The sequence below is a fragment of the Ambystoma mexicanum genome, chromosome 8 (assembly GCF_040938575.1).
Source record: "Ambystoma mexicanum isolate Mex_15411 chromosome 8, UKY_AmexF1_1, whole genome shotgun sequence".
In the NCBI taxonomy this organism is placed as follows: domain Eukaryota; kingdom Metazoa; phylum Chordata; class Amphibia; order Caudata; family Ambystomatidae; genus Ambystoma; species Ambystoma mexicanum.
Window position 1 is genome coordinate 1626164110 of NC_090929.1, and position 14803 is coordinate 1626178912.

General features: G+C 44.4%; 1 protein-coding gene across 2 annotated transcripts in view; it reads right to left on the minus strand.

Annotated features, from left to right (window-relative positions):
- The window catches only part of GFRA1 (GDNF family receptor alpha 1), a 602771-nt gene that overhangs the window by 96764 nt on the left and 491204 nt on the right, over nt 1-14803 (minus strand). For both annotated transcript variants that reach the window (XM_069611899.1, XM_069611900.1), the window contains 2 exons: nt 1147-1256; nt 9-143 (listed from right to left, as the gene is read on the minus strand). In XM_069611899.1, coding sequence (XP_069468000.1) covers nt 9-143; nt 1147-1256 — 245 coding nt within the window. The remainder of the gene's footprint in view (nt 1-8; nt 144-1146; nt 1257-14803) is intronic.

Below are 14803 nucleotides of genomic sequence, written 5' to 3' on the forward strand. Positions count from 1 at the left end.
TTACTTACGGAGGCACGTGTTCTCCTTGAAGAAATTTAGAAACTTCTGACACTCGTCCATGGTGTTGCCGCTGTTGCTGCAGTCACACCACGGCGCCACCCTCAGGCTGCTGGAGTCAATGTAGTTTGGGGTCATCACTGTGCCTGGTAGCAAAAGAAATACAGACTGTTAGGGAGACAGGGGCCAGGCTTTTGATCTTCGTTTATGTTAGGTGTTTGTGCAGCGCCTCGTGTAATATAGAACCGCTTCAGAGCGCTGGCTTAGAGAATCAGTCTGGTACTCATGTATACTGCGCTGAGCTCCGAAACACTGCCTGAACCTGAAACTTAGTTCAACCATCTCCAAAAATGCCATGGTAAGAATAAGACAATTCTAAGAAGCTGCCTACGCTGCTGTCTGCAAAGGGGCTCCAGGTGGTACCATGTTGGCCCTAAAAACATCAAACGTGGTTCAAATGTAGGGGAGTAGGATGCCAAAATTGTCTGTTGACTGTAGTGGCATAAAGGTTTGCACTGGGTAGGGTGACCAGATGTCCCGGTTTTGCCGGAACAGTCCCAGAATGTGCCCCTCCGCCCCACTGTCCCAAGGCTTCTTTCACTTAAAAAACCTGTCCTGGGATTTGAGGGTCGGGTAGCAACTGTCCTGGTTTTTTGAGAGACTCGATCAAAAAATCCAACATCGGGCTGAACACCACTCTACCCACTCAATTTTCACCCTCCGCCCCTCCCCATATCTTCTCTCTTCCGCCAGGTCCTCTCTCCTCTAATCAGTGTTCTGTGCCTCTAAAATGCATGGAGACATGGCACCGACATAGAAGTGGGACTACGGTTTAATCAGCCACGGTTTGTGGCCCAGTCCTTTATTTGTGTTTATCACTGCTGCATCTGTCCTAACTCCTGTCCTATTTCTATGTCAGTGGCCTGTCCCCTGTTTTTTATTTGAAATAGCTGGTCACCCTAGCACATGGGGTATTTTCTTTACTGCGCTTTTGCCAAATCCTCCAGTTGGTCTAGAGAGAAACTAAGAGACATCATAGCAGGCTCTGTGACAGCGGCAATTTCAAACAATCTGCTAATGCAGGGGCGAAGTCAGTCGGACGTCAGTCTCCCACCTCCAGTAAGAAAGGCCGTGGTGAAGTTGACTTACCGATGAGCCCGGAGTAAGCCAATAGGCAGTCGGCAAAGTTTTCTTTGAGACAACCGCTGACCGACCGTGGCTCCGACTGGCAGTTTGTGAAGAAATCTGCAAGGCGGGACCTGCAAAGGAAATAAATAATAATTTAATATTCAACCAAGAGTCAAACCACCGTGCCTAGGTCCTTATTGGATCCAGAGGGACATTTGTAACCTGAAGGCGGGCTGATTGAGACAGGCCAATGAGAGTCCAGGCATATGTCGGGGAGGCTAGTTCCTAAGTGCATGCCACTCTGGTAGGTAGACTGTGGGCCTCCATGGGAGTTGGGCGATAGTGGTAAAAACACCAGATATTTTAGAATGCCAGATGCTTTGCCACTCTGCCAAAATCCGAGTTTCAGAAGTGAAACTCATGAAACCGCCTGCTTATGGGTGGGGGAAATTCGCTCCAAACAGAAGCATTAATGGATGCGATATTGCCACACGTGGTAATACCAGATGTAGTAATATGGTATTTCCCCGTGGAGTCTTAGGGCACGCTAAAATGTAGAATAAGTGGAGTGTCTGGACGACTCAGAATCATGGGGGACCCTTTCGTTACCGCAAGCGGTAACAGTAAAGGAGTTGAGTGGTAATAACGTAGTTAATACAGCCAAACATGTCCTAACAGTTTAAATTAAAATTGAAATTAATTTTCAATACCTGTGTACATGGGACTAATACAAATGTACACATAATTAACCACAGTTCAAAGTATTTTTTTTATCTTACTTTACAGGATCCAGCTATTAAAGCACAAGTATACACATGAAAAACCCCTTTATGCAACACCTAAACAAAACAACAAAAAACACACACAAAAAGCATTAACTTTCATTAAAAAGTGCACTATGCTGCAAAACAATATAAACACCGTGAGGTTGTAAACAAATAATTGTCTTTAGTGGAATTCAAAAATACAAAACCACAGCCACAAACAGTATCCAACTCATGTGTATAATTAGTGTTTGACACATTCATGGCATTTTTTTATTTTAACCTACCAAGTGAAAGCGTGCAAGCAGGTTTCACAATCTCATATCTCATAGAAAATAAACCATTCTAAACAGTAGCAATGTTATGCCAGGCCTAACTAGTGTGCCAATAATTAAGTTATCCAAAAGTTAGCATGTGCCAATAAAGCAGTGCATTCATTCAGAATGATTGATGGCTCAAAATTAGTACATTCTAATAGCTAAATGGACGTTCTCACATGAGTACTCCTGAGTACTCCAGTTTCTTTGCAAGACTGGAGGACCAGGATCATCATAAATGGTCCATTTATAAGGCGGCCATATTGAAGCATGTTTCCACCAATGGGATCCCACAAGAGGACCGTAAGGCTGCATATAACGTGCAGTGTGGGGAAGATCAGGCGCTTACGGAGTTTGTGCAGGAGTTAAAACGGCCATTTGCTCAGACTTCCCGGCGGGTGAACACCAATAGTAGGGAGTTCATACATATGTCCATGTGCTCCCTAAATACATAATGACTCAGTTGGTGTGTGACTTGCATGAGCATAGGGCCCTGGAGTGGGTGATTGAACAGGCTATCAGGATTTATGAGGTAGGTCCAAAAGCCTGATGAGAGTAGAACTACCGCCAAAATCCCCAAACCATCTAACACCCATGCTGCTGCAAAGGTGGTGGAGGTATAAACTACCCCTCCATTGGATCTGGAGATGGGGGGGCCTAAAAGTAACTCTCCTGGCAATAAGCAAAATGGAAAGTAGAAGGTCCCCCCCCCAACCTGGCCCAATCGAATGGTAGTCAAGCAGGGGTCCAGAACATTGATCCCTCTGACCCTGCCACCTATATAAGTCGTAGGTACAAGGATATTAAACTAATCCTGGGTATTGTATATACTGCCCCGGCCCAAGGCAGGGAACTAATCAGGTAAGTACTGCCGTAAACTTCCCTCCAAACTTCCCTCAGGAGAGAAGTTTCACTCCACCTCCCAATCTAAACTTGTTCCCCAGATATCACCTGAATCAGAACTTCCCAAACAATCCTCCTCTCTCCTCGGTTCCAGGACAATAGATCCCTGAACACTTGAGAAGGGAGATTCAGGATGGAAAATTATAGGGGGAATTTTCAGTACCCGAGCTACTCTGGGTGAAGGGACAGTTACCCTTTCAGGAGCAGCAGAGGTATGACTTGAGACCTCCCTATCACCCAGACAAGGTCTCACAACTGGAGCGACAGGTCCAGCAACGGGCCAATAATCTGGGGTGCATGCTAAGGGCTCAGTCCAACTTTCATCCTAACCCTGCTTCCCAGAATTCCCCAACACCCAGGTCGGATGCCCCAGCGGGGAAATGATGGGAGGAAACCTCTGACAAACCACAGGTTCCGGAGGAAGGGGCCAGGGTGGAGGGGAGATGCCAAGCCCTCGAAGAAGCTTCCTTTCTCACCAAAACAGAACCCCTAAAGACCTCTCAGCCTGAAAGAGTCTCTTCTACAACCGAAATGTTAGAACCCAAAGAGCAAATGGTAAGTAGGAGAGGCCCAAGAAGAACTCACTTTATGGAAGGACTCAAGATTATCCCATTTGAAAGAGAAGACACCCTCAAGGTTCCAGGTAAGCAGACCTCTTTAAAAAAACAGGGGGATCCCTCCCAAAGAGAAATGGGTCCCAAAAGACCCTGAGTGGGACAGGGTAAGTATGGAGACTGACCCAAAACCAGAAACTATTCAACCCCAAACATGTGAGCCAGACAGAATTGAAATCGAGGGGTTGTCCTTTCTCCAAACAGGTTCTGAGAATTGTCACCGGTTAAAGGTGGACAGCCAAAGAGACGGGGAAAAGGAGGATTCCCCAACAACTCCCATTGCGAGTTGCAACTTTTTTTTTACAGATTCCCGAACTCCGACATAAAAAATTGCCCAAGATCACACAGTGCCGGAGTTCAATATTGAGAAAATGACCACCGGGTTGTCAAATAACTCACACTTTCTTTGCACCTTGGAGGAGAAAGAAGACCGATTTATGCACCGGTCAAGTTGCAGGGTCACTGTGAATTATCAGCTCTGTTGGATACTGGATCCAAAGCCATCCTCCTGTCAAAAAGGGCCTTTGGCCAACTAAACTCAGGACGGGGGGAGGGCCATCAAATTCCACTCATTTAAATTGCCATATCAAATTAAAAATGAGTAACAATTATGTTAGCCTGAATGGTACCTGTCACGTAATTGATCAACGCTCTGAGAATGTAGAGTTCCATTTCAAGAATAACCATGTCCCAGACACCACTGTCATCTCTGTAAGAGAACAAACGGCTGATGGGAACCCTTCTCCATTCCTAAAAATCAACCTTCCTCTCAGTTTTAAGTGGCAATCCACACTGGAAGGAAACAACCTAAAGATTTACACCAGTCCAAAATCAGAAGAAACATTGAGTGAAACCAGACAAGGAAGAACCCGCTCAAAGTCTGACAGGCATTTAGAAAAAGAGTGAGCAGTTGTTTTTCCCCATTGACTTAAATGAGGGCGAGGAACCGGTGCTCGCCAGAGTATGCCTCATAATGGAAGGAGCTCCATCAGCAAACAATTATTCAGGAAACTCCCAAAAGATAAGACCATTCCCACATTTAAATTGATTGACAAATGGGAAGTAGGTCTGGAAATTCCAAACATCTCCTGCCTAGCAGGTGTATGCTAAAAATGTCCATTGGCGACAAAAGCATAGACCATAATTGTTGGGTCGTGAGAGATGTCCCTTCTGCTTTTTATCTGGGAATTGACATTCTCAACTGATTCTCAATCAATTTAGATCTAATTAATCGTAAAGACTGGTCCTGACTGGGGGGTAACCCCATGGGCTTTGACAACATTGAAAAGGCATTCCGGTCAGCTCAATTGCTGCTTTATGCAGTTGAAGCTCAAGTGCGAGAAGAGTTTATCATCCCATGACAGGTGCGACAATTTACTCTTCCCATCAAAATTAAGCGAGGACGGAACCTCAAACATCAGGACGCATAAATAAATCTAAACTCCCATCTCCAACAAGAAGGTTTGTATTTAAATCAGACACCTCTAGTAGATCTACAGCACAACACCATTTGAATATTGATGGATAACAGTGACGCTCAAAGTATCACTTTGGGCGCAGACAATTTTATTGGAATGGTGGTTGATGCCCAACATTATTCTATTGATTTAGGTAATGCCATCATGGGACCAATCCCAAATGACTGTTTCGACATCAGCAACAGTATTCCTCCAGACAAGATTTTTACTAGGCATGGGGGGGATTTCCTGGTGTTCTCTTCCTGCCCCTATGGTGTGACATTAGGAGGGAGGAGGTAGTGTTCAGAGATAAAGACCACTACCCCGAATCCCCTGTCCAGGTCAACACCATCAAAATAGATCTCTCCACCCAACTGGAGGATACCGCTGGAATTGCCAAGCCCCAGGACTTTCCAGGTTTCAAGCAGATGGTCAAGGAAAGGATCAATCTTGCTGATGCCTGTGAGACCGAGGAGCAAAGACTAAATCTAAAACAGGCCTTCCTGGAATTCCAAGATATCTTTTCAGTAGACTCATACGACTGTGGACGTACATCCATTCATTCAAACACCATTCCCACAGACACCGAGATGGCTTCAGTATTTGTGAAACAATACCGGTTACATCTCGCATCCATGGAGTCACTCACCGAGCTTATTAAGAATTGAGAATCCTGTGGGATAATTAGTCCGATCCACCGTCCCTTCAACAACTCGTTACTGGGGATACTCAAACCAAACGGCCAATGGAGACTATGTGCAGACCTGAGGGAGTTGAACAACGGGTCCATATGTCAAGATGGCCCCTTAACTACATCGATCAGGGACGGGTCCAGATCCAAGGGTCAAAAGTGTACCCCACCATTGACCTGACCAACATTTACTGGACAGTACCCATGAGTAGTGAAGACAAGTACAGGTTTGCCTTTACCTTCGGGGGGCAACAGTACACGTGGACCCGAACCCCCTTTCGATATAAACTCTGGCAATGAGTTCAACATCTTCTTACATAAGGTCATGCCCGATTTGGGCAAAAGGGGAAATCTGACCTATGTGGGTGATGTTTTGATCAAGAGCTCAACTCTGGAGGAACATGTAGCAGAAATCTGCTATGTTCTCACCCAGTTGCAGAAGGCCAGAGCTAAACTGTCCTTTCAGAAGGCACAGTGGTGTAAGACCCGAGTGAACACTTTAGGGCACGAGATCACACCTGAGGCTCTTAAACCCCAGGCGAAGAAAGTGGAAGCCTTATTGAAATTACAAGCACCTAGCATTCTGCAAGAATTAAGATGCCTTCTTGGACTTACTAATTATAGTCTAAAGTTAATTGAAGACTATGCAGAGGTCACTCGACCTTTGGTCCATTTATTAAAGGCCAGAGTCAAGTGGGAGTGGTGTCCAGAACAATCTGAGGCAGTTAAACAACTGAAAAGAAGCCTTTCCCAGGCTCCCTGTTTGGCTTACCCTATAAAGAACAAGGAGTAGTTCTTCTTGGAGACAGGGTTCTCAGATACTTGCCCAATAGCGGTATTGTACCAAAAGCAAGACAAGTCATCTCATACGTGAGAAAGTCTTTGTCTTCTGTGGAGTAAAAATGCACTGACTGCGAGAAGGCATTCCTGGCAACAGCGTGGGTGCTGAAAGATTACCGCCCATTCATACAGGGGGAGCTCGTCATTGTCGAGACACTGCACCAACCCTTGCAACATCTACAAAGTGACAGAATCCGGGCAGGGAACGTTAGTAATTCCAGAATTACTTCCTGGATTTTGTCCATGCAAGTCTTTCCTGTGGATGTCAGATATGGCCAAAACAAGGAAAGTCCCCTAGCACAAGGCTTGGCGGACTTGCATGATTGTGCTCAAGAAAACGGACTCGAGAACAAATGTCTAATGATCAACAACAACATGGAGTTGTACCTAACTTCCCCACACAAGATCTATGAAGAAGACACGTGTCAGGGGATACCCACAGCTTATGTGGATGGGTGCAACTACCATGTTGATAGCAACAGGGGAAAATAACTGGTGGCTGGCATTGGGAATGCCTGGTTGAATCATACCCCGGAAACCTCTGCTGGTTATAAAATAGGACCAGGAAGTAGTAAGGTTGCAGATTTGATAGATGTTTATCAAGGCATCCTCACTGCAGTGCACCACCAACTCAATCAACTGGCCATAATCACTGTCTCTTATTATGTCAAGAATGGGTTTGTGGAGCACTTGTTTAGATAGAAGAATCGAGGCATGCTTTGTACCAACAACAAACCCCTAAAGCATGCCAAACTGATCATGTAAATCAACGATCTGGTGACCTCCAATGAGATGACCATCTATTGGAAGAAAATAAGGTTTTTTTCCAAATTAGAGGGGCCAGATGAGACTGGGAATGACTGACTGACCAGCTCGCTAAAACCAGAGCTCTGCAGGGGGATTTCATAGAAACGGAATCCCTGCTGGGTGAAATCCAAATGGCAGCAGTCACCAAGTCACAAGCTTGGGCTAACAGCAAACTCTCAACAGACCAGTGGAGTAAAGATACCCCAGATGCAGATTTGTTCACTGCACAGAAAGAGGACCCGATCATTGGGAAATGTTATCGACACATTGAAGACCCCGTAAGCTTTCCTCTAACAGAGTCGGATTGTACCGCAAAAGAGGATCTCCGGGTGTTGATGAGGTTTTCCAAGATGTTCTGGATCCAAGACGGTTTGTTGGTAAGGAGAGTCCTATATGGCAATGAACAGTGGGTGGTACCTACCTAATTCCGAAGCCTGATGTTGAACCACGCCCATGAGGCGGCCACTACCGGTCATATGGGATTTCATACGACATTGGAAATCTTGCGCAAGGTTGCCTACTGGCCACACATAGGCCAGTACCTTGACACGTACCTAAAGGGGTGTCTTGTGTGTGCTCAATTCCAACCCAGTTCACTCACACACAGCGTTCTCCTACAAAAAAGGGGAATGACTGCCTTGGTCAGATTTGCAAGCCTATTTCATTGGGCCAGTGATTCACTCCTCTTGAGTAAACAAGTACATGTTGCTGTGAAGTGGGTAGAATGTCTTCCAGCGCCGAATTGTAAGGCATCAATTATCAACCACATCTTCCCTCATTTTGGCCTCCCATAAAGGATTGAGTCTGACCGAGGAAGCCATTTTACCAGTGAGGTGATGGCGAAGATGTGGAAGATTCTAGTGGTAAAAAGGAAACTCCACATTGCCTACCTCCCAGCCTCAAGTGGGGGGGAGACGGGTAGAGAGGTACAATAAAACAATTGTGAGTATTTTAAAGAAGTTTGTGGCAGACTATGGGCCCACTTGGGACACCCGATTGCTGCTTGTCCTGATGGCTTCTTGGCCTACACCATCATTCTGCAACAAAGAGGTCTCCATTTGAGCTCATGACCAGGCAGAAAATGGTGTTACCACAGCATCTGCTCTCTAGGACCCAGGAGCAGACACTGATAAATGTGTCCACTACTCATAAGTACATTGAAAATTTAAGGAAGCACCTCCAGCATGCTTTTGCTTATGCTCAGCGCAATTTTGAAAGGTCGGCTGAAAGAATGAAGACCTATTATGATCTAAAGACCACCAAGAAAGAGTATGAAGTAGGTGACAAGGTTTACGTGTACAATGTTCAAAGGAACAGGCCAAGGGGTGGAAATTCCTCCAATCTTGACATGCTGCCTTTGAAATTGAAGATAAAATATCACCTGTTGCTTACAAGATCCGCATACCAAACGGTCAAGAGACAGAAGAAAAATAGGTCCACATCAATCAGTTGAAAAGCTGTCATCCCAGAAATGCTTTACGACTGATTGATGAGCCAAATGAAAGTCGAACAGAGGAACCATGTGAAGAATGAAAAGGAAGGATGAAAAATCGGATGGAAACTAAGACTAATACATAATATAACAGGGAGTAATTTACTTGGTGTTATTGTACAAATGAAGAAAATAAATAAAATATGTTTTGTGAAATGATGTAAATGTCAGGTTATAATTGTATGGTGTTATTGTTGTAAATTCTATGTAAATCTTCCGGGGAAACATGTGTGTAAAAAGTACCAAAACTCTTTTTCTGTCTTTTATTACAGAACTTGCCTCCTTAACTTCCAGCCTAGAGGTGAGAGTGGAGTGCAGTGAGAACCCCAGGGACCTGGAAAGGAAGGAAGAAAGGGGGTGCAATGCCATACCCCACAACCCAAAGATGGAAGGGGATGCTGTAGTGCACACTCCCAAAAGAATGAAGAAAAGGGGGTACCATGCCATACACCCCCAACCTAGAGATGGAAGGGAAACTGGAGTGCCCATTCTCTAATGAAGGAAATTATGCCTAATGAAACCCCACTCTGCCCTGCTCTTCCCCAACAAAGAGTCATGGAAGAATGGGAGCAGGGGGAAGTGTGGGGTGCATTCAAAGGCCCCAAACAGAAATCCCTTTCACATGAACAGCAGGATTTTAATCCCTGAAACAAAAACGGCTTGACCTTTGTTTTCTTTTTCAAGTAAAATTGAAGAGCCATGTGGAAAAGGGTTTAATTTACAAAAAAGGCAAAATCAAAGATCCCTTTCACATGGAAATCAGGATTTTTAAACAGTAACACAAAAAAACGCTGGCACAGGTGTGTGCAAATAAAAGCAGTTTAAATGTGAAATGTGTCACTGCTCACAGAAAAATGTCAGGGAAAAGACATGATGTGCAGATTACCAAAAAGCAATGTACATTAGGTTCCACATACAAAACTCCAGTGACATTTGAAAAGCCACTTTGTGTTCATGAACAAATGTCAGCCCAAGACAAACCATTTTGCTGGCTCTGGGAAACTTCACAAGGAAATCTCCCAATCCCAGTATGGATGTCACATCTCCCATCAAATTACTAACTCCAATAAAGTGTCCTGCTAAAGGTGTCGAAATTCAGTGTTCTCCAGACCTGCTGGCTCTGAAGGCATTGACTAAAGGAAAATGTCCCCTTTGCTGGAGCATGACTAATATGTGTGAAAATTGGGGGAGCAACTTCAAAGTGCAAGCTTCTAACCCAAAGAGACTGAGATTTAAAAAAAACCTCTGGGTACAGGCTGAACCAGTGAAAGCCAAGGGCTGGAAGGCAGAAGGAGGGACATTTGTCCCACATGAAGATTCACAATTAATTTAAAAGGACTATTATCATTTAGGCCTTTTTCTCGGCAACCATAAGGCAGATTGATTTCATGTATGTACCATTTGTTAGGTAATTTCCAGCGATTCTGGAGATATAAAATTCATCCACCTGCCACTCATGGAACTGTCGTGGCAAGAGTTGGTAAGCTGGTAGAGAATAAAATGAGGGATTTAGGTAATAACTTAAATATTCATAACTGTTATGCTTTTTATGCAAACGGCAGAAATGTGCCACAGGACCGTGCTACATGGTATGGGCCTGGTGGTCAGCTTATCTAATTCCCCATGATTAGCTGAAACAGAAACTATGTATATTATGGCAATTGCTAATAAAATTATGAAGTTGTGATACATTACTAGTTTTTGCCAAAAATGTGAAAGGAGAGCAAATGGTGATCACAAATGGGAATTGTTGTATGTTGCTCCAGACCCCTAAACAAATCCTGACTTGGAGGCTGGGTTTGGGAGGAGAGAGAAGGGTAACTGTCCAATCCTAGTTGTGGAAATTATTGCAGGGTACTTCCCCAAGATTGTAAAATTGGTGGTGTCATCACTGCTATATAAAGGGACTGCACTAGGAGGAGGGGCACAGTGACACACAGAGGACAGACAGACAAGAGACAGACCATCAGGAAGGCTGCTGAAACGTACCATGTGACAGCTGTAAGGTAACACCAGGGGAGATTGCTGATAGTGCATCTGGGTGGAGCTGTCTATTTCTAGAAGGCCTCAAAGCTGACTGGTTTCTATGGTGCAGAGCTGGAGGCCATCTTCGAGAATTGAGTGACCAGGCTCTTGCCCTATCTTTCCAGAGTAACCTGAGATGCATCTGGATTTCCTGAACTTTAAACAGAGACTTTCTATGCAAGTAGAACTGAGCCGTGGGAGACCAAAAGGTGGGGGAGCCTGCTTGCCTAGAATCATTTCCCTTTATAGTGGGCGGGGTGGCAAAACTGTATAGATCCTTAACCTATTTAACTAAAAATATTAATTTAATTAATTCCCCATTTGGCAGAACACTACAGGGGGGATTTTGTTAAAATTCAAAATTAACAAAACTCACTTCCCACTGTGTACTAAAAACTATAGCCTATACATTAATTGGGTAATCGCTGTTGTCTTGCAGAGCCCAACTTCTTTAAGGAAGAGGGGTGTCTTTGTTCTTTAATCTGTCCAACCTTTTATCCAGCTTCCCCAATGCAGGGCTTTCAGTGGAGATGGGTCTGAAATCCCAAATTCCCCAAATCATTCCAATTTGTCTGTCCGACTTCCCCAATACAGACAAAAGCAAGGTGACAGAGGGTTCTGAAAAACAAACCACAAAATCACGCTGTGTTTATTTTAAACCAAATGTGTGGGGGCAAAATCATTATTGCCACATGTATTTGTACCAATCTTGAAGCCCTACTGCTAGCCTTTTAAGCCTGCAAAAAAATCAAACTTGCACCACACTACATAATTGCTTTCGTTATTGATCAGTGTAATTATTTAAGTGAAATTTGCAGAAAGTGAAGAATTATGACTGTGTTCTTTTCCACTCACTTTTGTGATTTATTTATGCTGACAGAAGATGATTGTGTTGTGCCATGGATAAAGTGGTGCTTGACATTTTTGTGCTTCCATTACTTTTATTTTATTAAATACCAATATATTTACGTACACCGGCCTGGTTCTTTGCTCAGTGTTTAATTTAGGTGAGAGGGATCCAAAGGGCATGATATATGTCTTAGATAGGGCTAAAGAAAGGGATCTGTTAAACAATTTGTTGCATAACCCCTTGAGTGGGGAGGGAAGGAACTCCCTGTGTTAAGGGTGGTTTTTCAACAAACCGTTACAATTTCCATTGGAGAAAAATTGTTTCTGATAGCATGGTAGAAACAGAACAAATGGTGATTGCACCAAATTAAACAAGGTGCTTATTGCAAAACATTTTAACTCAAAGACAATGAGCACACAAAATGATTTTTCATTTTTTTCTGTTTTTGCAACATGGACAAAAATATAACTGCAGTTTTTTCCCAATCTGAAAGATTGGGCTTTATGTGAGACAGATTCTGCTCTTTTACACGTCATGCATCAAACATAGTACAAATATCTGGCTGCTCCATTTTTAACAAGGCACAGAAAAATGTAGGTAGGATGAATTGGGGCAAAACTTGTTTTCTCCGTCTGTATTACACAGCCAGCAAAACTGCTGCTAAATTCATTGGCATCATTTCTATTAGCACCCAGAGTGCAGCCAATCAGATTCTGCAGATCGAAGGTTAAAACCGCTAATCTCAGCCCACGTTCCGCAAAATCTGCAGGCTGCCTCCCCATCCCGGACTGCAATCTTCTCCCCACCTTCCTTTCCCTTACTTTTTTTTTTAATATTCCCAAACCCCCTCACCATCCCAAATGACCTGATTGTGGTGGCGGCGAGGATTCTTCTCTCTGTCTCCCTTTGCTGGACGCAACGGAAATGGAAGAGGGGCTCCGTAAGGATCCCTGCCTTCAATCTGCGTGGCAGCCATCTTGCAACTGTCATTCATAGACAGGTCCCCACTATCAGCAGCCCAGGGTACCGCTTTGGTAACCCGGGGTGCTAATGGCATTAGTAACCCATTCCATGGGCTACACCGGGGGTAACGTCCTGGTGCCCTTGTTAAATTCCCTCACTTTTCTTAGGCTGCCAGGACATTATACCCCGGTGTAGCCAGTAGAACGGGTTACTAATGCAATAGTACTGGTGCAGATGTTGGGTAATCTGACCCCCAGGTTACCAGTTATAGCATTTACACTTGTTGACCTCAGGGTAGGGATGAAGACCCGCCTACTTACCTTAGCCTATTTAAGATAAGAGGAAGTTTTCATGTTTTCTTGTTTGTGTTTACTTTTGGTTCAGGGGATCGATGGAGAAAGGGGAATTATTGTTTCTTCTATGTGTTTTTCTGTATCAGGTCATGGTTTTTGCTGATGGTTTAGTTGTTTTATGCATTTTATAGCACTTTCATTGTCATTGACCTAAAGGGGTAAGATCTGGCACCTAGAAATAAAAAATAATTCTTAATATATCAACTGGTTCTTTCATACTTGGCAAAAGAAAAAGCAGACTTATTCACAGATATCCTATAACATTTTAAAATCAATAAGGGCCTTGCATTCCCAGGGACTCAGGGTGACTTTACATCACACTGCTGCTGGTGAGGAGAATGATTTGGCAACAACCAATAATGTGTTAGTAACGCGTTCCAAGGGCTATACCAGGGGTAAATTGCCCGCCAACCTGCGCTAACAGCCCGAGCGAAGCGAGGACGCTTAATGAGCGCACCGGGACATTTACCTGCGGTATAGCGCGTGGAACGCGTTAGTAACGCTATTACCTAAGCTGTAACCCAGGGCGCTAAACTAAAGTATTTTCATTCATTCAATGGGACGTCGCGCCCGACCTGTTCAATGAATGAAAATACCTTTCCAAGATGGCCACCATGGTTGTGGAAGGTGGGGCTCTGTACTGAGCCCTTATTTCATTTCCATGGTGTCTGGAGAAGGGAAAAGAAGGAAAGCTGTTGCGCTGCAACACTCAGGTAAGTCAGGCTGATGAGGGGGGTTAAAAATATTTTTTTTTTAAAGGGGAAAGAGATGGCTGTCCAGACTTGGGGAGGCAGCTTGCGGATTCTGTGAAATGCGGGCTGAGGTCAGATATTTCAGCCCGCGATCTGCGGAACCTGATTGTTTGCGCCCCCCAACCCAGGTGCTAATAGTGATTATAACCTCGACAGACAAATAGCAAGGAGGAAGTAAAAAGTATTCCAAACTGAAACGTGTTTTTAGAAATATAACTCCATGTGAGATAATGTTTCTTTTTCTTCTTCGACTGCTTATTTAAAAAAGTTATTTTTAGGTTGTGCTTTTTGCTTGCTTATTTTAAGTCTGCATAATTTAAATGTTTACATTTCCGCAGTTGGGCCTCATTAAGTGACCAGCAGTAGCCCTGGCGGTGATACCGGAGGGTTACCGCCTGACCCAAAACAAATCACCGGCACCTGACTTCCCGGTGCCACCGGGCTATTCCAAGTCTGGTGGCCAGGAAATCAGGCACCAGTAATTTTGTTAGTCCCCATTCCCATGGAGTCCAATAGGACTCAGGGACTGGGGACAAGGGCGTACCGGCACCGTTAACAAAAGTACCAGTGCTTCCCTAAGAACTCTGCAAGTGGTTACCGTCCCGCCCGGTAGGTCTGACCATGGCGGGCGGGACGGCACCCACCGGCAGAGTTGTATTGTGCCAGTCCGGAAACAACAGTGCTGGCAGGCTTACCGGCACTGTTGTTTCCGGAACAGCAAAGTTGTAATGAAGCACCAAGGGTTTTATTTTCACAAGCACATGTGCCACAATCAAATGCTTGAAGCTAGTAAGTTAGCTGAGCTTGGCTCAAGGTTTATTTCTGGTTCTGTCAACAACAGCAAGCAGCT